We start from the raw sequence: 24,319 nt of genomic DNA on the forward strand, positions 1-24,319 counted from the left end.
GGTGATATAGTCCCTGCCAGATGATAGTCTCTTTTCATTCAACCATTGCAAAATCAGCTGAGATCTTAAAAATCCAAGTTGCTACTGAGGAAAAGACCTTAGTTCTCAATGAACATAGCGACAAAAGACGCTGATCGGTGACTGTTGGGGAGAATTCTTAAATAAATGTGCTAATTCCCTCTACCTTAGAGCCCTCCAGCTCTTTTGCAAAACTTTGGGACTTTGAACTTTTCATTTCAGTGTTTTTTCTGTGTTTTTTTCTTTGGTTATGGAGTTTTAGACAACTCCATAGGCATCATCTTTAAATTTGTCACACAGCACCCTCAGTGCAGTGACACAGGGAAGCCTTTAGGCTGTCCCAATGTTTAAATACTTTCTCTGGGATAAACTACTGTTTCCCAGAGAAAGTAAAGTGACCTTGACTTTACTAGTCTTTTCAAATTCCTAGACCCAGCACACCCTATCTTACAATAGAGTGCTGGAAGGGTTACCTAGTATCCCCTGTGTCTAGAAACTCATGTAGCAGTCAAATGCTACCCTTTCCTCTCGAAATGGCTGGTGGCAGGGTTTTACAACGAACTACCATGATTTTTCCCGATTGCGAACACTGGTAGCGTTAAATTGCGGGAGCCAATTATTTCAAGATGGCGTCTGAGCCCCCTCTGTAAAAACAGATCCCGGTCTTCTTTTTTCGCTGTTTCTTTTTGGAAAGGTCCTTCTAGAGTTTGTCTCTGCGCGCCAAACCAGGTGTGGTCCCTTTGTTCCTATGCCTTTGGCGGGCTTCAGGACTGAAGACCACCGCTGGCACCCAAGTGTCTGGGGTGGGCAGGAAATGAGGGAGGTGCCAGAAACTCCCTGTGCTTAGTCTCTTAGGAAACCCAAATGCACTCTGGCGTGATTGGCTGGCTGGCTGGCTGACTGACTGTCCGGCAAGGACAGCCACCCTGCTGGGTGAGTGACAGCTAGGCTGGAATGAAGGGGAGAGAACTGAATAAAAGGCGAGTCTCTTGGCTTGGAAGGCAGAGTCGACCACTGGAACGAAAGAACCGAAGACGAGCTGGAAGAGGACTGCTGCAACTCCTGGACCGTTGGTTTGCCCGGTGAAGCTCTGCTGCAGGTCCAAATCACCAAGTTCATCTCGACAGAGAAGCCCTGCAAGGACGACTTCTCCCTTTCAGTTGGTGGAACCAATCAACTCGACACTAAGCCACGTGGATACCATTCTCGGAGGGTATCCCTACATATTATCCTCACCAAAAATATCGCCATACATATGGTCGTTTGTATCGCCATAGGCAATATATTTGGGGGGGATCATTTGTGGGAACCGGGGTGTCCTCCGCACATTTAGAAATAATGCGGGGGTTGCAGGGGAGTCCCCCGCAGGGTCCATGGCTCAATATCGCCACAAAAATATGGCGATAATTTTGTATCGCGATATTTTTGCGGGGATATTAACACATGGAACCTCTCGGAGCTGGTTGTATTTTCGTCAGAGTGCTGCAGGAAACCGAATAACCAGGGAGAGGGACACCAGTTTGTGTGCTCGACTACAGCTACCGGAATTGAAGATTACCATTTGCCAGCTTTTCAACCTGTCCCAGTGCAGGAGTCCCCGACGTCCTCCCTCTTATCCCCACGACTGAGGCTCAGGAACAGCGAGATCTGCAGGAACTGCCAGGAACAGAAGTCTTCAGCTGCATCTTTTTCTTCATTGTAAGGTACTGTGAAAACCGGACCGAGAGAATTTACCTCACTGCAAAGGTGCTTGAAACTTTGGCAACTTGCAGACCAAGTCAGCCTGTGACCCAACATATGAATCATTCTTTTACGAACTACTTCTAAGAACTTTGGCAAAGACTTTTCAGTTAAACTACCAGAACTGCTTTATCCTATAAAAGACTTTAGCCCATTGACTTTGGCCCAACCTATTGCATTGAATTGACTCCTCTGGTGAACTCAAAGTATTTGCACTATCGAAGAATAACTGTAATCTTTTTTTTTATTAACCTATGCCTTTTTGCTCCTACTTCAAATATCCTGAGTGCCATTTTGCTCCTCCTTCAAAGTCGTTTAAATGCTTCCGAAAATCATAGTATGAAGTACTGGAGTATATTTTGTGTGTGACATATCTTGCCTCCTTCTAGTGAATGTTTTATAACTGACTGTGAAATAAATTAATACGTGTTTTACCAAGAAACCTTGAGTATAAGAGTCTATTTGAATACTTGTGCTTGTAGACCTCTGTGTAACATCCTTACAGCTCACATTCCCCTCTTGAAATAACCCTGGCTGCTCAGCAACTCTACCAAAACTGTGTAGTACAGACTTCTACCAAAGGTTGGTTTTGCTTACACCTGTAGTCCTAGTTGTGTATAGTGGTCCCCAAGGGTACTGCATACAAACTTGGCCTAACAGTGAACACGGTACCGATTTTGGACACAATTTGGGAAGCTGGGGAGAAGATATTGGCCACCCAGCTCTTCACACCTGCGCTGTTGGGAAGACCTGAGAAGAAGTACAAGGACCCGATTCGGCTCCTTTGTGCCTAAGAGGTCATCCAAAGCTAGACTCCAGTAGCCGCAATAAAAAGACTGCAGAATCCGGCCTCTCGTTCACAGCACCATCTGACAAGGAGGGACGCAAACTCCAGGCTATGGGTCGAAATGTGTCAGGGGCAGTATTGTTGGCTGTGAGGGCTGGCAACGCAATGGCTATGATGGCCAGATTGTATAGGGAGCTGTGACTCTGGATGTCACGACTGGCCAAACACCTACCAGTCGAGTTTCATGAGGAAGCAAAATCCATAGTCACGGACGGTGAAAGCGCTTCAAACCATATGATTGATGCCACAGTGGATGTGGCCCACTGTGGTTTTATACAAATGGCTCATGGCACGGTCTAGCAACACTAGGCCTGGATAAAGGCCATCAACTTTAGACCGGAGGTCCAAGCACAGAATCTGGATATGCCTTTTGGTGGCAAAGAGCTCTTTGGGAAAAAGATTGATTGACCACCTGAAAGGCGTCAAGTCGGACACTGACATGGCAAGGGCAATCAGTTCCCTCAGAGATTAGGATAAGGAGCATCACCTCTTTCGCTCTTTTCGAGGCTATAGCCCTAGATATAGATCTTACGACGGGTCCTTCCAGACACAAGGCTCAGTCAGGCTCCTACCCAACAGGCAGATGCCATCAGACCTCCTCGTTGAAATGCTACGGGCACAAGTGGAAGCGTTTTGTAACTTGGTGCCAGTCGCAGAAGATCAACCCTCCGAGACTCGCAGCCCCTCAAGTACTCCTGTACTTAATGTCATTTGCTAAATCGGGGCTGGCGCACGCCTCCATCAAGGTGCATCAGGCGGCTGTCTCCCGTTATATCAGGTCTCCGGGACAATCTTCACTGTGGTCGCAATGTCTAGTGAAATTTGTCAAGGGACTTTTCTGTTTGTTCCCGCTGGAGAAGGCTCTTGCCCCGGCGTGGGAGCTAATGTGGTGCTGACGAGGCTCGTGGGGTCCCAATTCGACCCTATGCATTCAGCTCCTGCTCAAGTTTCTGTCGTGGAAGACTGCTTTCCTCGTGGCCATCACCTCTGCAAGAAGAGTGGGTGAGATCCTGGCCCTGTCCAGCAAGCGGTCTTACTTGCCATTCAACGAGACGAGGGTAGTGCTGCGGGCGCACCCCTCCTTCATGCCCAAGGTTCTGTCGGAATTTCATCTGAACGAGCCCTTGGGTGTTACCTGTGTTTTTCCCGACGCCTTAGTCACCGGCTGAGAGGACTTTGCACTCGCTGGATGTGGCTCGAGCGCTGACGTTTTGTGGCCCGCACAAAGAGTTTCCGGAAAACTTCTCTGCTTTTTGTGAACTTTGGTACTGTGAACCATGGGAAGGCCCTGTCCAAGGCTTCCATTTCCAGATGGCTCTCCGGCTGCATCACCCACTGTCACCGGTTGGCAAACCGACCTTTGCCTTGGCGTCCGAGAGCCCATTCCACCAGAGCGATTTCTGCGACAGCGGAGTTCCTGTCTAGTGCGCCCCTGCTGGACATTTGCAGGGCTGCTACGTGGAGGTCGACTCACACCTTCACGAAATTGTACTACGTCGACAGGGATTCCAGGGAGCGGAGTCCAGAGTTGGACAAGCAGTGCTGCGCAACCTCTTCGCTTGAAGGTGTGCCTGGTGAGGAGGTAAGAGATTGCTTCTGTTGAGCCTTGCCACCTCTGGTGGTTGTGTAAGTATGTACTGCTGTGTATTCTTTATTTATGAGAATGAATCCATGCCGGACCCCATGCTGGAGAAGGACAAGTTTCTTACCTGTAACTGTTGTTCTCCAGCATGGGTCTGGCATGGATTCACATGCAAACCCTCCTGCCTGCCCCTCTGCGGCTCTTCTCTTGGTCCTACTGCCTCTTTACATGCTACCAAATCTGAAGATAGCTGCCAGAAGAGGGGCTTAGGTAGAGGGCAGTCATTGGCTGGGGGCAGTGTGACCCAGAGCTCAGTGTTTGGTTTATAGGAGAAATACGGTTTGGAAACTAAACTGAAACTGTTTTTTCTTTTACTGAGGATTCCCAGCCTGATGACGGCGAATATTCATGATCATGTGAATCCATGTCAGACCCATACTTGAGAACAGTTACAGGTAAGTAACTTGCTGCATAAACACCCTTGAACTGTGATCACGTGTCTGTCTTTACTATTGCCACCATGAGTTCCTTACATTGGGGAGCAGCACACCTTCTCCACCAGACAGCGCATGGACATGGTCACAATCAGTAGCAAACAAGCACATCAACCTGTTGGAGCTACTGGCAGTGTTCAAAGCCCTAAAAGCATTTCAACAACAGCTACAAGGGAAGACTCTCCTAGTGTTAACAGACAGCACCACAGCCATGTTTTAAATAAACAAACAGGGGACGGGGGGAGCACTCTTCAGTGCTGTCCAAACTAGCACGAAACATATGGAAGTGGTTACTCTTAAGTACAACATATTCCTCCTGTTACAACACGTTCCCGGGGAACACAATCTTCTGGCAGACGTGCTCAGCAGAGACGTTCAGCTGCACTGAGCACATGAGTGGCGCTTACACAGACATTTTACACAACGTCTTTTCAGACTGGGGGCATCCAGAGAGAGACCTTTTTTGCAATTCAGGAAGACGCACAGTACACAGACTACGCCTCCAGGTATCCCCAGACAAAGTACAAGGGTAGCGCTCTCTGGAACAAGTGGGCAGGGAGATTTGCCTGTACTGTTCCCTGAACACGTAGCCTCAACAAGATACACCAGGAACAAGTTACTCTAATCTTAATAGCACCAATGTGGACTCAATGACCATGGTTCTCACACTTCATCAAAATTTCTTTGTCCTCCAGTCAAACTACCATGCCGCTACAAGATTCTCACTATAGTAGGGGGACAACACTACATCCATGTCCACAAACACTAAACTTGGCCGCCTGGCTGCTAAGGTCATAGAGTTTAAAGATCTTAACCTACCTTAAAGATATATTGACCATCCTTTTTACATTTTTTTTACAACTTTATTTATTTCGGTTACAGCGTTATCTATGCATTACATGAGTCATGATGACTCCCTTCACAGTTAGTATGCATGCAGCTTGCCCCGTACCCACTGCCACTGGTCCCACCGTGCCCCCCCACCACCCCTTTAGTCTGTGGTGCTCTGATGGGTATGGGACCCATCAGGGCTCTGAGGGCCCAGAAAGTTAGATACCAGGCGGGATTGAAATGTTAGGGCTGGGAAACGGGAGTGGTAGTCCAGTACTGGTGCCCAGCAGTCGGTGAAGCAGTGAAGAGCCCCTTCCTTCGCCGCTGTGACCTTCTCAGACACCAGGATCTCCCAAACCTTTATCCACCAGAGGGCCAGCAGAAGGCCCTCCCAGGCCTTCCACTTCCGTGCCACTGTAATTTTGGCTGCTAGCAGTAGGTGTGTGAGCAGTTTGGCCGATCGGCCTGCTCTGGGATAACAGTCCGGGCTCGCCACCCCGAGCAGGATGACCTCCGGGTCCATCGGTAGTTTGTGCTGGGTGATGTCTTCCACGGTCTGTAGGACTTCCCTCCAAAAGGTCTGTACTATCGGGCATCCCCACCACATGTGGAAAAAGGATCCTTGCTCGCTGCATCATCTCCAGCAGCTCGGGTCAATGTCAGCGTTACAATGGTGCAGGCGAACTGGCGAGTAGTACCAGCGGTGCAGGAGCTTCAGAGCGCATTCGTTGTTTTTAATGCATCTGGATGTTGAGTTGATCCTGGACCATATCTCCACCCATGTCTGGTCTTCTATGGGGTGTCCCAAGTCTGCTTCCCATCCGGACATTCACGGTGGTCTGACTTTTAGCATGTCTTCCTGGAGGAGTCGGTACAGTTTGGTAATCTGACCTTGACCTGTGCTTTCACCTGTTGCCAGCTCAAGAGGGTGGAGGTCCCGGGTGGCTCCCCAACGGGCCGCGGGATCCAGTGGCAGAGTTGGATGTATGCGAACCGCTCCTCTGTCAGCTGAAAGCGGGCTTTGCATTCCTCAAAGCTAAGTGGGTTGTTGGCTTCATAGAGTTGAGAGAGGATTCGAAGGTCTCCTTTGGTCCATCGGTGAAAGCGCGCTGCCTCCATTGCTGGCCTGAAGTCAGGGTTCCAGATGATCGGGGAGAGCGGGCTCTGGTCGCTGGGTATCTTTCTCCTCCGGCGGGCCCATGCCTCAAGTGTTGCTTTGGTGGCTGCTTGCATCTGCGGTCCCTGGCTCCGGTGTGGTCCCGGAATATGTAGCAGGGAGTGCAGTTGTGGCTGACATCTGGATTGCTCTATGCGGGACCATTTTGGGGGGGGGGCTCCAGGTTCGCCCAGGCTGCTGTGCTCGCTAATTGGGCTGCCAGGAAATAGTTAATCAGGTTGGAGAGTCCGAAGCCGCCCTATTTCGCGGCCCCCGTCATGACCTTCATAGGTATCCTGGCTCTGCACCCCCTCCACACATTCGCTAGCTTCCTCTGTAGTTGTTCCAAGGCCTGCTTTGGGGGAGGGACCGGAAGAGCAGAGCACAGGTACAGCAGCCTAGGGAGAAGGTTGATTTTGCACGCTGTGACCCATCCCAATAGTGAGATCTCTTGTTCCCTCTTCGGAGGTCTTCTTCCAATTCCTTGAGCAGCAGGGGAATGTTGGCATTGTATAGCTGTTTCGGATCTGCTGTGAGGCGTACTCCCAGATAGGCTGTTGAGGAGGAGCTCCATATTAGCGAGCAGAGTGCCTGGAGGTCGGCTACGAGGGGAGCGCTCAGGTTGACGCTCAGTGCCTCTGATTTGGAGTGGTTCACCTGGAATCCTGCCAATTCTTCGAACGCCTCTAGCTCAGGGTTGCGGGCAAGGAGGATTGTCAGTTGGTGATGGAGATCAGCACATCGTCGGCGTATAGGAAGATCCTGAATTGTTCGCCGTTTATTTCTAGTCCAGTGATGTTCTCGTTAGCTCGTGTACTTTGGGTGAATGGCTCCATGACAATGGCAAAGATCAGCGGCGAGAGATGGACATTCTTAAAGAAATGTGAAAAACCAAATACCAGACACTCTTATTTCAATAAATGGAAATGCATCGTCATTGGTGTACTTCTCGTGATTTCAATCCAATTGATTGCACTCCATCTCGTATAGTGCTCTATCTAATTTTACTTTTGTACTCTGGGCATGTCTTTAATTCACTAAAGGTTCACCTTGCTGCCATTTCCGCTTAGAACACCTCTGAGTAAGATTTCTTTGTGGTAAGTCCCTGTAATGAAAGCCTTCATGGAGGGGGTCAAAAGATTTCACACTCCCACTCCCCAATATCTAATCCAACTCCTGGATGGCACTTGAATGTTGTCCTCACTAAGCTTATGGGCCCTCCTTTCGCACCAATGCATAAAGCAAGTCTTAAATGCCACACTCTTAAGGCTGCTTTTCTAGTGGCTCTTACTTCTATCAGGAGGGTAAGTAAACTGCAAGCTCTTTTAGTTCAGGATCCTTTTGTTACCATTCATAAGGACAAAGTGGTTTTAAGCACATATCTACGCTTTTCACCAACATTAATTTCTAAGTTGCATGTAAATCAAGAACTCCCCATACACTTGGTGTTCAGAGATCAATAATGTATTACCTTGTTAAGGCAAAATCGCTCAGGAAGACGGATCAATTCTTTGTCTCCATTGCCGCTAGTAGAGAAGGCGATCCCGTCTCAGTCGGCAATCTTGAAATTAATTGTTAAATGTATCTAAATGTTACTCTCTTTCCAAGAGAACTTTGCCTTTCACGCCTAGAGCACACTCTTCTTTATGCACAGAGGCTACTCTAGCTTTCATTGTAAATGTACCTCTACATTTCATTTGCAAGGCAGCTACCTGGAGTACTGTTCACACCTTTGCACAGAACTATTGCTTAAATACTCCTTCTAAGACTGATTCACAAGTGGATCAGGTGGCATAAAGACATCTTGTTGCCGCTGTACCTTAAAACATCCCACCACCATCTCCTGGTACTGCTCACTAGACTATGCACACCATGTGATTCTAAGAATATCCCCAAGCCTCAGAAGGCATACATTACTTATCGTACATGTATTTCTGATGCTTGCATTTGCTTAGATTCACATGCGCTCGCCCTTCCTCCGCTCTTGGAGTTGAAGGTACATAGACGTCTTACACCTTTCCTTTATTTTCTGTACACACTCAGGCATTCTCTTCAGGCTCCCTCATGGCAGAAAAAACATGCAGCGGGACCTTGACTCGTGAAGGTTCATGGGTACAGTACACGTCACATTTGGGATAGTGTTAAAGTCACGCCCAGTCTATGTACGTTTTTGGAAAACAAGATGCAATACTCTGCGACTTCCACTAGTTGTCGACTATTTGCACAGCATGTTAATCTAAGCAGATACAAGCATCCGAACACGATTGAGGTAGGTTTAGCTTCCTTTTCTTGTCAGGTGTGTTAGCCCCCATTAAGTTCAGTGGTTTCATGTCCCTCAACAGAGGGATGTATGAAACCTGCCGTAAAAGAGGACATCAGATATTTTTTGTATTTTGTGATTAAGTGTAACCCATACGGATCAGAGGTTGGATATGGCCTGACACATGTTGCATTCATTCTTTATATGCAGGTTTTGTAATGGACATATTGTTGAGCATCCATTTATAAAACATATTACGGGACAAGGATTTCCAAAATATGTTCCATTAATCATTGAAAAAAAAAGTGAAAAGCTGGGTTGACCTACTCTACGGTAATATGCAGATTCAACATTTATTAAAACTTGAGCTTAATCATGGATAAAGAGTCCACCATACTGCTGTCAATACATCATTTGATACAAACTTGGTAAGTTGAATGCCTGCTCCCCTGAGGAAAGGCTTCACACACCTCCACAGGGCTGCTCATGTGACTGCAAATGCACTTGCCTTGTGTTCTCCTTAGCAATATGAAGCTCTGAGTAATAACAGCCCTTCTTTGACCCAAAACAATGTCTAGATTCTCGTATTTACAGCAAAAACCTGTCTTTGGCCAGTTTCATTGCACGATGGATAAGAAATACAAGTTGCATAGGGCGATGTGATATTTGATTACCTAAAATTTGAGGTTACAATAGGAAACAAAGGTTGTTGGATATAAGGGTAAAGCATGCAAACATACATATGAAAATAAAACAGAGGTACAATCCATGGGTAAACAGTTGAGTGAGACTTTGTATGGCAGGTGTTTGTGAACATGTTACAATAGCCAATTAAGAGTCTTGATTATTCTTCTCTTCAAGAGTGAGAATATTCTACAGGCTTCAGTGAATTTTTAATTGAAATGAAAACCTTATCAACATGTGGTAAAGTGGTTGATCAACAGGGAGATGGCTGATCCCAGCAAATGAAAATAAAATACAAAAGGGTCAACTCTGACTAAGACTTGACGAATTACATGAAGGTGAGACACTGCAAAATGGACCGGGGGACCCTTTGAGAGATACCCCGCGACCCAAACAAGTTAGGATACCATGAAGCAGAGGTCTGCAACCTATAGATCTCCAAACGTGTTGGCCTTAGACTCCCATAATTCCTCTCCAATTACTGAGCAGGCAAGGGTTCATGGAATTTATATTCCCAATCATCTGGAGAGCAACGGTTGCAGAGCCCTGCCATGAAAGCTAGTCCTTTGGGAAATTAAAGGAATTAAACATTAAATAAATGTTTGCTTTCATCAGTAATGAAGTGATCTCAATTTTCCCCTTGATTCAGTTCTTCCCTTCTGTCTATTGTATGGCATGTCCATTTCTCCAACATTCCTGCTACAAGTATCACTCTGTGATCCCTTTCAAAGCGTCATTTGTGATTCCCTGTCTCCCATACATTCCCTTTCGAGATCTTTTGGAACACTTTTATGAATCAGTGGCTAACTTTCTTTTCCCCCCAGGAGCTGTACCAGCGATGTGAGAAGATGAGGCCCACGCTCTTCCGCCTGGCCAGTGACACAGAGGACAACGATGATGCTTTAGGTAGGTCACATTGTGTCTTGGCTTTAAATAATGCTTTTTTTTGGGTTTAGTTTTAGTTCTATCTACTTTCTGTTAGAATGGCGAAAAAAGTTTCTAAGGAAAGTAAGACTTTGAGATACATTCCTGATGCTTGTGAATCTGCTTGGTCACATGCTGTGCATAAAGTCCGACATCTGGTAATTGCAGAGTGTTACATCTTGTCTTTAGAGAATCGAAAAGGGACGTCGACATGGGCATGCTTGCAACACTATCCCTAAAGTAACGTATAGTGTACCCAAGATCCTTCACGCGTCAAGGTCCCTCAGATTGTTTTTTTTCCACCCAGCTAGCTGGTCGCCTTATGCAGAGCTCAAACAATGTATAATACATATCTTTGTCCATGATTTCTGGTCATTTAATATTCGTCCACTTTACAGACGACTACTTAACAACCAACGCCGAAGATGATGCTCCGGTCAACGCTGTAGACCGCATGGCCTTGGCCCCTCTGCCAGGCCTACACAGTTGGGAGAGTGGGGCCCGGGGCTCAGTTTCTTTTCAAGAATGCATTTCTTTCTCCCCTCTTTTTTCCCTTATGGTTTTGCTTTTGCTATACACCTGAGCTATGACAGGACAGCTTTTAAATTTTGCCCTTCTTGCAAAGGCATGTATCCCTGGAAAGACACACACCAGAGGTGTAATGTGTGTCTACCTTGAGATCACCACGAGGAGTCCTGTCAGTCTTGCAAGCTTGTACGTCCAAAAACGATAAAATAACAGCAAGCAAAATGGTGGGCGGCTTACGTCATGCAGCAGGCCGAGGGTATCTCCCCCGCTGCTGCAGGCGCCTCGTGGGATGAGGATGTGAGCGACAGTCATGGCTCCGACACGGAGGCCATCGACCTATCTTCGGAGCAGCCATGCTCTGAGGCCTCCGGCCCCGCTAGGTAGGCCACCGGTTTTGTTATGGGGAGTGTACACTCCAGCGACAGGTACGCACACACTACACACAAAGAAAAGCACACAACCCCCTGGGCGTCCCTGACGTCGGGACGGCCAAAGACTCCAATGGGTACGCCGATATGTTCGGATCCCACCGATCCACAGGGCCGGCCGCCCTCCCCTCAACCGTCTAAACAGCATGTGTCCGGGCACTCGAGTAACAAGGTCGTCAGCACCAAAGTTCATAAGAGAGCTGAGGCGCCTAAGGTTTCAGCAACGCCGAAAGCCGCTGCGAAGCCGCTAGGGCTGTCGAAATCCCTTCCAGATACGCCGGAGATCCGCGAGAGTCTCACAAACATCATCTCAGCAGAAAATAGGCCTAAAGATGTGTCGAAGGTCAGGAAGAATATGCTGAAGGGTCCTAGCCCCTGTCTAAGACTGTCAGCCAAGACTCAACAGCCTAGGGGCACATGTCCCCAAGAAGAGCTCCTCCTTCACCCCCCAGGCTCCTCTGGGTCATCCTTATGTACCAGGGACAGGTTTGAGGGGTACATGAATACACTTTCTGAATTTGTAGACTTTTCAGAAAAGTTTATCACCCCCTAAAAGGCCTAGGGAGGAAGACTTCTATCCTACTATGCCTAGATTTCAAAGAACCTCCAGCCACACTCCTCTTGAAGAGGTGTTTGATCTGACAGAACCATAGGAGGTTCCTCAGGACCCTTATGAGCAGGAAGATGATCCTTTTGCAGAGCCTGTAGACCAGTCCCCAGATTGGGGCGAAGGAAGCACCATGGCTGTCACCGTCCACTACTCTGGATCTAGACACATTGTGCATAGATCCACCCGTTTCACCCCCTATAAAACAGTCATCTCCTATCGATGACAGATGGCATTCAATGCTATCCTGAAAAAAAGAGGCAGAACACTTTCAGATTGCCACTGAAGAGGCAGTGCAAGACACCAACCTCGTAGAGGATATTTGAAAGAGAAACCACCTTCAAGCCAGGTGATTCCTCTGTTAAACTTCATCAAACGGCGTATCACCCCATCTTTGCTGACTCCATCGCAAACAAGGACAGTAAACCTACGGGTCGAGAAACTTTTTCACCCCTCGCCTACAGACCCACTCTACATCAGGGCACATGGCACTCGCGATTCCCTAGTGGTAACGACGACTAGGAAAAGGGCAGGAGTACCCTTGTCCACTGCCGAGGCACCACCGGGCAAGGACTGCAAGATGTTGTGTATGCCCTTGGTAAGCGCATTACAACAGTTGCTGCCTATTCTACCATGATAGCAATCAATGCCACATTGTGCAAGAAGTGCCAGAGCCAACACAATCACGCCTGCTGGCGGTTGTGTCGGAGGTGAGGTAGGTGAATCAAAACATTCTTAAAAACACCCTGGATGCTGCAGAGACAGCACTACGAACACTGGCCCAAGGCACCTTTTTGAAAAGGCACGCACACATGGTTGAAGAATTCGGGATTCAAACCGGAAACACAGGCGCCCCTCATGAGCAAGCTGGTGGAAGAATCTAACCTGTTTGGAAAGGCGGTGGATGAGGTTTTAGAGACTGAAAAAAAGGAACATGAGACTGTGAAGTCACTAAACTAGATAACACAGAGACCCTATCGGTAGCGAGGGGGTAGCTCTTGCCGCTCCTTGTTAGGGAGAATTCTCTTATAAGTTTAATTTCCCAAACCTAGTGAGTCCCCCAGCAGCTTTGCTGGATTTTAGGGGTTTGTTTTTTTCTCCTGCTAAGAGTGAGACTCTTTCTCCCACTCTTAGACATGATTTGGGGTATGCCTCTGACTATTTGTGTGCTTTTGGGCTATGGGGTCTTTTACTCCATAGGGTATCATCTGTTTTTTGTGTATGTGTTACACAGCACCCTCAGTGCAGTAACACAGGGGTGTCATAGTGACCCCCAAACATAGACTCCATACCCTGGGACTGACTGTCTCCCAGGGCATGTAAAGTCACCATTGACTTTGCTAGTCCTAAATTGTGAACAGAACCAGTACAAACCATCATATTGTGGAAGTACTGCAAGGGGTTAATTATATTGCCCCTGGGTCTGTTTTCAAGGGGGCACTGTCCAGTCCCCCCATGTCGAATTTCTGGCTAGTGGCAGTGGTTACCACACAAAATATTCCACCGGAATATTTCCTATGGCATTTTCCCATTGATTTTAAACACACCACTTTTTGGTGTAATGTTAAAGATACCGCCAGTTTATTTATTTAATATTTATTCCCCGGTTGGGTCTTTTTGCCAGAACTCTTTTCTAAAATGGTGTTTGTGTCCGTCTCTGTAACTCTGACCAAGGTCGAGCCCTTTGTTCCACTTTTTGGCGGGCTTCTCCACAGAAGCCCTCCAAATGGTGCCACTCTGTCTGGGTTCCACAGGATGTGTGGGGAGGGGAATTGGCACCCTGGACTGCGTTGCCTTAGCAACTCAAGTCGCTCTCTATTCTGATTGGCCCAGTGGTGAGCCGCCCGGCTCACCACTTAGCATGTTTGAGTGACAGCTAGGCTGTTGAATGGGGTTTTTCTGCATAAAAGCAGGGCTTTTGGGACTGGAACTTCAGAAGTCGCCACTGGACCTGCCATCTGCAACGGCGACATCACCGGTGGAGCCCTGCTGCAACAACCTCACCACTTTCCCGACGACAAGAGGAGATCTTCTGCTGGAAGAGTCTTCTCCCTCTGAGCTGGTGGGACCAACCAGTTTGCCATTTCACCTTCCAAAGATGTCTCTTGGTCGAATCGGCCGTGCCAAGCACCGCGGCGGCCGAATAGCCAAGCTTCGCCACTTTGACCGTGAATAAAAGGAACGCACCCTTTAACCGACGAACTCTGCGGCTGGTTTCATCCCTGTGCAGTGCATCGACTCCAAGTTTCCTCCTCAACGAGATCCTCTCTTCCCCTGGTCGAAACAATGAACTGCAACCACTGCCAGGAACAACTGCCACCGCTGGAGCTTCCACTCTCTTTAAGGTACTGTGTTCCACCTAGCCTCTCCGTCTTTGGTTTGCTAAATGTGACCGTTAATTCCTTGGCTTTCCAACTGGGTTTGGCCCCAGACCTTCTAACTTTACTTCTCGAATCACCCCAACCTCTTTTGAACACTCTGCAAAGACTTTTAGTGCATTTTAAACCGTGTGATCCTGGGCACATTTCTCTTTGCTCCATTTAAAATGGGCCTGGCCTATGAACTTTGGCTCTACAGTGTATACTGCCTTCACTGACTTGCTTTGAACTTAGAAAAGTGTTGGGAACTGTTTTATTTTCATGACCTGCCTTTTTCTCTCCCTTTAACTTAACTATTGGAGCGCCATCTAGGTTACGCGCTCACATCTGTTTTAACAAATAGTGGTGTTTTAACTCTGACTTGTCTAATAGTTATCAAGGGAGGTCTCTATACTTTATCTGACTGTTTAACTTGCTTTTGATTTAGAGTGCTAGTATATTGCCTAAAGTGTGTTTTTAAATAAATAATGATATACTTTTGATACAAAACTCTGGTCAGTGTTTGCTTGTTCCACTGTTTTTGGCCCTATTGTGTATACTCTACATACTGCCCTACTCTTCTTGAGAGAGGTCTGACTGCTCAGCCACAGCTACCAGGTAAATCTGGGTGGTGCGGACTGCTACCAATTGGGTTTACTGCTTACTCTTGTAGTCCTTAATCTTTTTGCAGTTGTCCCCAACGGAACTGTACAGGATTCTGCCTAACACTCCTTTCGAAGACTATCTTTCCCACGTTCCCCCCACAATCGGTACAGAATGGGAAATACATGGTCTTCGGGACACGGACCAGCTGCCTCAAACCTATATCATTCAAGACGACAGCGCTGTGGCAAAGGAAGGGGTAGAAGCACCACCCCAAGAGGCTCCCCGGCCTCAAATCAAAAATGACTTGCTGATCCGGGTTCCCTCCCATGCCTCCCCACTCGGGGGACGGATAACATTATTCTTCCATGCATGGGAGGGAATTACCACAGACCAGTGGATGCTCAACACCGGTACCCACCGTTACTGTATCGAGTTCAGCCAACCACCTCGATACCGACCACCAATGTCCAGGCGAATGTCACCAGAACATCTGAAGATACTACAAGAGGTTGAGATCCTGCAAGAAAAGGGCACGATCAAAGTTGTCCCCGTTTTACAGGTAAACAATGGTATTTATTCAGTGTACTTTCTTGTACCCAAAAAGGATCTCACCATGCGCCCTCTGCTAGACTTACGCCCAGCGAACAGATTTGTCAAACCACAAAAGTTTTGCATGACAACACTGTAATAGGTAATCCCTCTACTAAAACAAGGGGGATTACATGGCAACATTGGACATGAAAGATGCATACTTTCATATTTCAATGCTGCCAGCGCACAGAAAATACTGAAGGTTCATGATGGAGGACAAACTATCAGTTAAAGGTCCTTTCCTTTGGCATTGCGTCAGCCCCAAGGCTATTTACAAAGATACTGGCGGTAGTAGCTCACCTGCACAGGTAGTCCATCCCAGTCTATCCTTGCCTCGACGACTGGCTAAAAACAGGGGATTTGCACGGAACATGCCTATCAAACACCCAAAAGACAGTAGATCTACTCTTCAGTCTGGGATTCTCAATCAACGAGAAGAAATCCAGTCTAGACCGCAGCCAAGTGAAACAATTTCTGAGAGCTCTAATTCGGACAGAAGACTTCCTCGTTTTCCCCTCCAACAAGAGGGATTCGATACATGTTGTTCCCGTTACCTCACTATGTAGCCAGTCGCGAGGTGACTGTACGCAAGGCGATGCGACTGTTGGGAATGATTGCTTCCTGCATTTACTTAGTCCCACACGCACGATTGCTCATGCGCCCCATGCAAGAGTGGCTCAACAGCCAATGGTGACAGACCAGCGGACAATAGGACGATCTAGTGGTTGTCTCGCCAGCCCTCGTTCTCTCTGCAGTGGTGATAGTGGGAAAACCTTTTGAAGGGGAAGACCTTCACCACCCGCGCAGTAGAAGCTACTCTCTCTACGGACGCATATCTGACTGGGTGGGGGGCTCACCTCCATCGCACGGCGCACAGCGTTTTGTCCCCAGCAGTATCATCCAACCACATAAACCTCTTAGAATGTTCCTAAAAGCTTTTCAGACACAACTTCAGGGGAAGACCATAATGGTCCTCACGGACAGCACCACAGCCATGCATTACCTGAACAAACAGGGGGGCACACACACTCTCCAGGGCGTTCCAAACTGTCCCAAAATATTTGGAAGTGGGCTCTCAAAAACGGGAAGTTCCTCCTGTCTGAACACGTTCCACGGGTACTGCATCTTCTGGCAGACAAGCTCAGCAGATACTTCCCTCAACCCACAGAGTACGAAGGGCAGCTAAACGAATATATCGTCTCCAACATCTTCTCAGAATGGGGCTTCCCAGAGATCGACTTGTTTTAAACTCTGGAGAACACACAATGCCAAGATTACACCTCCATGTACCCCCAGAACCGCTCCAAGGGGAACGGTCTCTGGATAACATGGTCAGGGAAATATGTCTACGCTTTCCCCATCCTCCGACTCCCCTACTCAACAAGAACCAGTCACAATGATTATGGTGGCCCCCATGTGGGCCCGTCAACCCTGGTTCTCCCAACTGATGGCGAAGTCAATCTCTCCTCCGATGAAATTACCTTGCCCATTGAACTTGCTTTCACAAGACAAGGGGGAGATACTCCATCCTTGCCCGCAAACTCTCAACTTAGTGGCCAGGCTCCTGAGGTCAGAGAGTTCGGGCACCTCCAACTTCCTCAGAGATGTATGGCTATTCTTAGAGGCAAGAAAGCCTAACACCAGACATTGCTACTCCAATAAGTGGAAACGCTTTGTCATCTGGTGCCATTCTAAGAGCATCAATCCCATCAACTGCTCTCCTACTCAGATTGTGTTATAACCGACTCATCTACTGAATTCTGGTCTGGTTTGTAATTCACTGAAAGTCCACCTGGCTGCACTTTCAGCATACACTACATCCCAAAAGGAGTCGTCGTGGTGGAAGATCCCAGTGATCCAAGCATTTATGGAAGGGGTTAAAGACTTCATCCACCTATTTCTAACCCAGCCCCTATGTGGGACCTAAATGTGGTGTTAATTAAACTAACGGGATCTCCCTTTGAACCTATGCATAAGGATAGCCTTAAATGAATGGTTCGCCCAAAAAATGTTATTTAAAAAATAGGCAATATAAAAAGAAATTGCCATTTTTATTTTTTCGAAGTCCCTATGTAAAATTTTGAGCAATTCAAGCTCAAAAATTGAAAAAGCAAGCACATGGGCGCATCCATTTTGTGAAATGGCTGCCCGCCTGTGCTGGCTTTTGCGGCACTAATGAAGGAAAAGCCAGCCAGCTGTAGTAAACAAAAGCTACCACTGGGTGGCTTTTCCTTCATTGGTGCCGAGACTCGGAGGACGCGGACCGGAGACTACAGGCAGAAAAGCTGCAGCTGCATCTCGGTAAGTGCTATTTTTTTTTTTTAAAAGGTTTTCTGGGCTGGAGGAGCCCGGAAAACTTAGAAATAAAACTGCAGCTTTAAAAACCTATTTGTTTGCGGTCGCTTTTGAAGCGACCACAAACATAAATACAACGTTATTGTGTTAGAAAACGCTGCAGTTTTTCTTTCTAAGTTTCTCAGGCTCCTCCGAGCCTGAGAAACTTAGAAAGAAAAATTCTTTTAGCGTTTTCAAACACAACCGCGTTGTTTCTGCCCAAATGGGAAAGGAGATTTAGGCAGAAACACAGCGGCATGTAAACACAACTGCGTTGTTTCTGCCTGCCTTTGCTTTCACTTTGGGTCTCCGGTGCTCCCATGAGGGAGCACCGGAGACCCAAAGTGATAGCCACGGCAGGCAGAAACACAATGCGGTTGTGTTTGAAACCGCTGCGGTTTTTCTTTCTGAGAAACTTAGAAAGAAAAACTGCAGCGTTTTCGAACACAATAACGTTGTATTTATGTTTGTGGTCGCTTCAAAAGCTACCGCAAACATAAATACGTTTTTAAAGCTGTGGTTTTATTTCTAAGTTTTCCGGGCTCCTCCAGCTAGTGTTTATTTTTATTAAAAAAAATAGCACTTACCGAGATGCAGCTGCAGCTTTTCTGCCTGTAGTCTCTGGTCCCCGTTCTCAGCGTACAGCACCAATGAAGGAAGAGCCACCCAGTGGTAGCTTTTGTTTACTACAGCTGGCTGGCTTTTCCTTCATTAGTGCCGCAAAAGCCAAAGCGAGCACAGCGGCGGGCATCCATTTCACAAAATGGATGCCCCTATGTGCTATCTTCGAGCTTGAATTGCTCAAAACTTTACTTAGGGACATCGAAAAAAAAAAATGCCAATCGTTTTTTTTATGTTGCCTATCTATTTTTGAAATACATTTTTTTGGGCGAACCATTCTTTTAAGGCTCTCACTTACAAGACTGCCTTCCTAGTGGCAGTTACTTCAATTATAAGAGTCAGTGAATTACAGGCCCTTTCAGTTCAAGACCCATTTGTTACAATTCACAATGCTAAGGTGGTTTTGCGCACTCACCCTAGGTTTGCGCCTAATTAATTTCAAAGTTCCAAGTGAACTAATAAATAGAACTGCCCACCTTCTTCCAGAACCCCACTTAAATGGAAGGAAAAAAAACCTACACACACTTGATGTGCGTAGAGCGGTCATATATAATCTGGAAAAAACAAATCAGTTTTTCGTTTCAGTGGCAGCTTATAGAGAAGAAGATCCTGTCTCTTTAAATCGCCATCTCAAAGTGGATTGTAAACTGCATCACACTCTGCTACACTCTTGCCAAGAGACATCTGCCTTTCAAGCCTAGAGCGCACACTACACTGGGCACTGGGGCTTCCCTAGCATTCATTGCAAATGTTCCTCTCGAATCCATTTGCAAAGCAGCAACCTGGAGTTCTGTACACCCCTTTACAAAACACTACTGCCTCGATACTCACTCTTTGATTCTCAGGTGGGACAAGCAGTACTAAAACATCTTTTTAGTACTGTTCCTTCACACATACCCCACCTCCAACTCTGGGTACTGCTCGCTAGTATATGCACAGCATGTAACACTAAGCAGATTCACAAGCATCAGAAGACATGCATTACTTACCGTGATAGCATTTCTGATGATTGTATCTGCTTAGATACATGCGCCCACCCTTTCTCTCTGCTCGGAGTAGAAGGAACATAGACATCTTACTACTTTGTCCCTATCTGTCCTCACTCGCGTAATTCATAAGGCTTCCTCACGGCAGAAAAAACACAACCAGATGGACCTTGACGCGTGAAAGATCTTGGGTACACTACACATAGTGTTACAAGAACGCCCATGTTGCCGTCCCCTTCCGATCCTCGAAAGACGAGATGCAATACTCCACTATTACGACTAGATGTCAGACTATATGCACAGCATGTGAATCTAAGCAGATACAATCATCAGAAATGCTATTACAGTAAGTAATGCATCTCATATAAGAAGGCACACAGCTTATTCAAGGTAAGTAAATCCCATATATACTTTTCAGAATGGCAGAACATATCTAAGGTAAGTAATAACCTTTTGTAACTATTCATTCTGAGAGTTTAAAGTTATCAACTAACTCTTTTACAAGTAAGTACAATTTTCAACGCTAAAGACCCCTTAAATTATCTTGCCCTTTCCAATTCTAGTACATGAGTTCTCTCGGAGGCAGAAGAGGAACCCTAGTGGTCTAAGAGCCAGTAATAGGCAGGGTGAGATGGAGCTCAGTGGCAGGCAAAGTCAGAGTTCCTGAGGGAGACTGGGCAAACAAGTAAGTGTTAGGGAGCATTCTCTGTAAAGGCTAATTTCCCAAACCTAGTGAGTCCCCCAGCAGCTTTGATGGATTTTTTGGGGTTTATTTTTTTCTCCTGCTAAGAGTGAGACTCTCTTTCTCCCACTCTTAGACATGATTTGAGAATGTCCTTTGACTATGTAATGTGTTTTATGGGCTATGGGGTCTTTTAGTCCATAGGGCTTCATGTATGTTTGGTATGTGTTACACAGCACCCTCAGTGGAGTAACACAGGGGTGTCATGGTGACCCCCAAACATAGACTCCATACCCTGGGACTGATTACTGTCTCCCAGGGCATGTAAAGTCACCATTGGCTTTACTAGTCTTAAATTGTGAACAGAACCAGTACAAACCATCATATTGTGGAAGTACTGGTAGGGGTAATTTGATTGCCCCTGGGTCTGTTTTACAAGGGGGCACTGTCCAGTCCCCCCTTGTCGAATTTCTGGCTGGTGGCAGTGGATACCACAGAAAATATTCCACCGGAATATTTCCTATGGGATTTTCCCATTCATTTTAAACGCACCACTTTTTGGTGCAATGTTAAAGATACCGCCGGGTTGTTTATTTAATATTTATTCCCTGGTTGGGTATTTTTTGCCAGGACTCGGTTTTAAAATGGCATTTGTGTTTGCCTCTGAAACTCTAACCCAAGTCGAGCCCTTTGTTCCACTTTTTGGCGGGCTTCTCCACAGAAGCCCTCCAAATGGGGCCACTCTGTCTGAGGTCAACAGGCTGTGTGGGAGGGGGATTGGGCACCCTGGACTGAGTTGCCTTGGCAACTCAAGTCACACTCTTGTGTGATTGGCCCAGGGTTGAGCCGCCCGGCTCACCACTTAGCATGTTTGAGTGACAGCTAGGCTGATGAATGGGGGTTTTGCTGCATAAAAGCAGGGCTTTGGGGACTGGAACTTCAGAAGTCGCTACAGGACCTAAAGAATCCGAAGAGGGGAGAAGCTGAGCCATCTACAACGACACCACCGGTGGAGCCCTGCTGTACGAAACTCGCCACTTTCCCGACGACAGAGGAGATCTTCTTCCAGGAGAGTCTTCTTCCCCTTGAGCTGGTGGGACCAACCAGTTCGCCTTTTTCGCCTTCCTGGATCGTCTCGTGGTCGAATCGCCCGTGCCAAGCACCCCGGCAGCCGGATAGCCACGCTTCACCACTACCGCGAATAAAAGGGTAGCACCTTTTAACCGGGAAACTCTGCGGCTGGTTTCTTCCCTGGCAGTGCAACGACCTCCAGCTTTCCTCCACGTCGAGATCTTCTCTTCCCCTGGACGAAGCCCCGACTTGCACCTGCTGCCAGGAACAACTGCCCCCGCTGGAGCTTTATCCTGGGGTGACCTCGGACCTGTTAACATTACCTTTCTGACTTGAGCCAACCTCTTTTGACTTTGCCGCAAAGACTTTGAGTGTATTTCCACTGAGTGATCTTGGGCACATTCCGCCTTGCTCTCTCCAAGAGTGGGCCTGGCCTATGAACGTTTTGCTTTACAGCAGACCCTGCCTTTCTTCACTTGCTGTGGTTTCTTAAAAGTGTTGGTACTGTGTGTTTTTCCTATTCTGCCTTTTCTCTCCCTTTTTAAACAAATTATTTGAGTGCCATCTGCGGATACGCGCTCGCCTGTTTTGCTAAATAAGTGGTGTCTTAACCTAGACTTGTCGAATAATTAAAGGGATGGTCTAGTAAACATTTTTATTTAAAAAATAGATAGGCCACATAAAAAAAAAATACTAGCATCCTCCGTTTTAAAACTTCCTATGTAAAATTCTGAGCTATTCAAGCTCCCCACGGGGAGCCCGAGAGCCCCAAATGGTAAAGCAGATTCAGGCAGACACAACGCGGCATGGAAAAGCAGATTCAGGCAGACACAACGCGGCATTGCGGAAAACAACCGCGTTGTGTCTGCCTGAATCTGCTTTCCCATTTGGGGCTCTCGGGTTCCCCACTGGGGAGCCCGAGAGCCCCAAATGGGAAAGCAGATTTAGGCAGACAACGCAGCATTTAGCATTTCCCATTTGGGGCTCTCGGGCTCCCCACTGGGAGCCCGAGAGCCCCAAATGGGAAATCAGCTGCAGGTAGAAACACTACGCGGCATGTAAACAAAACCGCGTGTGTTTCTGCCTGCTGCGGCTTTCACTTTGGGTCTCCGGTGCTCCCGTGGGAGCACCGGAGACCCAAAGTGATAGCCGCAGCAGGCAGAAACACGAGCGGTTGTGTTGGAAAACGCTGCGGTTACGTTGTATTTATGTTTGCGGTCGCTTCAAAAGCGACCGCAAACATAAATACAACGTTTTTAAAGCTGCGGTTTTATTTCTAAGTTTTCCGGGCTCTTCCAGCCCGGAAAACTTAGAAAAAAAACCGCAGCTAGTGCTTATTTTTTGTAAAAAAAATAAATAGCACTTACCGAGATTCAGCTGCAGCTTTCCTGCTCTGGTCTCCGGTCCGCGTCCTCCGAGTCCCGGCACTAATGAAGGGAAAGCCACCCAGCGGTAGACTTTGTTTACTACAGTTGGCTGGCTTTTCCTTCATTAGTGCCGCAAAAGCAAAAGCCAGCACAGGAGGGCCTCCATTTCACAAAATGGCTGCGCCCCTGTGCTTGCTTTTTCGAATTTTGAGCTGGAATAACTCAAAATTTTACATAGGAAGTTTTAAAACTGAGGATGCTAGTATTTCTTTTTTTATGTGGCCTATCTATTTTTTAAATAAACATTTTTACTAGACCATCCCTTTAACTATGGCGGTGTATATACTTATAGTGACTGTGTTTGAACTTGCTTGACATATTAGTGCCAGTGTATTTTTACAAGTGTGTTTTTAAATAAATAATTATATACTTTTATACCAAAGCTCTGGTCAGTGTTTGCTTGTGCTACTGTATTTTTAGCCCTATTGTGTATACTATATACACCCTAACTCTTCTTGAGGGAAGTCTGACTGCTCAGCCACAGCAACCAGGTAAATCTGCATGGGGCAGACTGCTACCAATTGGGTTTACTGCTAACTCCTGTAGACTTAAACTTTTTGCAGTGGTCCCTAAGGGAACTGCACAGGTTTCTGCCTAACAGTAAGTAGTTCACTTTGAAAGTTAGTTAGTGGCCAGGGGCTTCAGAGAAGACACCATAGGTGGATTCCAACAGTGGGCCTGGGTGAACTGGACGAGAGACCTCCCAATCATAGTAGCACCCCAAGGATACACAGGAATCACAAGATAATGAAGGTAAGTAAATACCCCAGCCAACACAGTACCTCAGCACAGAAGAAGTGTTGAAGCAGGAAGACTTCAGGATATGCAGCCAAAAACCCGGTTGACGGATAACTTAGTCTAGAAGACGGAAGACAGGACTTTGGAAGGACTTTTGCAGCAAGGATCACGGAAGGCTCCAGGCAAGATTTTCCTCACTGCTGGATGTGGCTCTGCGGATCTGGTGCCTTTTTCATGACAGAATATCGCTGGTCGGATTCTTATAGTTTGCAAGGTCCAGCACTCTGGTGAAGGGACTTTTCTGACTAATTCACGCCTCTGTAGGTCCAGCAGAATGCCCACAAAGATTCAGCAAATTTCGGTATTCAGAAGACTGTGCACTGCACAGTGGCTCAAGGTTCTAAGGTATTGGGGTATTGCAGCCCCGCACAGTCGCAGCATGACACAGGATGGCTCAAAATGCAGGTCTTCCTGAGTCTAATGGGTCTCACTAGGCTCTGGGTTTTCATTTTCGGAGTCCCCAGGTCAATTGGAAGGAAGGGTAACCGCAGTCTCTGGTTACACAGCAGGCTCTCTGGAAATCATCTCATCTGCGTTTTTCTAAATCATCCTCTTTAGTTTTCGTTCCAATGGTCGACTACCTCTTCTCAAGGTTAGCCAGAGAAAGTTAAAAGGGGAGCCCCAAGGGCAACCCAACCCAGCAACAATAGGCAGTATGTGCCAAAAGTTGTCAGAGGATACAATTAAAAAGACACTATGGAGGAGTAATGGCACAGGTGGGCCTGGACGCGAAGGCCATGGTGGCTG

General features: G+C 47.1%; 1 protein-coding gene across 1 annotated transcript in view; it reads left to right on the forward strand.

Annotated features, from left to right (window-relative positions):
- The window catches only part of GGA1 (golgi associated, gamma adaptin ear containing, ARF binding protein 1), an 839,899-nt gene that overhangs the window by 309,660 nt on the left and 505,920 nt on the right, over positions 1-24,319 (forward strand). The window contains exon 9 of the mRNA XM_069653043.1: positions 10,437-10,518. Within this exon, the coding sequence (XP_069509144.1) occupies positions 10,437-10,518 (82 nt within the window). The remainder of the gene's footprint in view (positions 1-10,436; positions 10,519-24,319) is intronic.

The sequence above is a fragment of the Ambystoma mexicanum genome, chromosome 3q (assembly GCF_040938575.1).
Source record: "Ambystoma mexicanum isolate Mex_15411 chromosome 3q, UKY_AmexF1_1, whole genome shotgun sequence".
NCBI classification, from domain to species: domain Eukaryota; kingdom Metazoa; phylum Chordata; class Amphibia; order Caudata; family Ambystomatidae; genus Ambystoma; species Ambystoma mexicanum.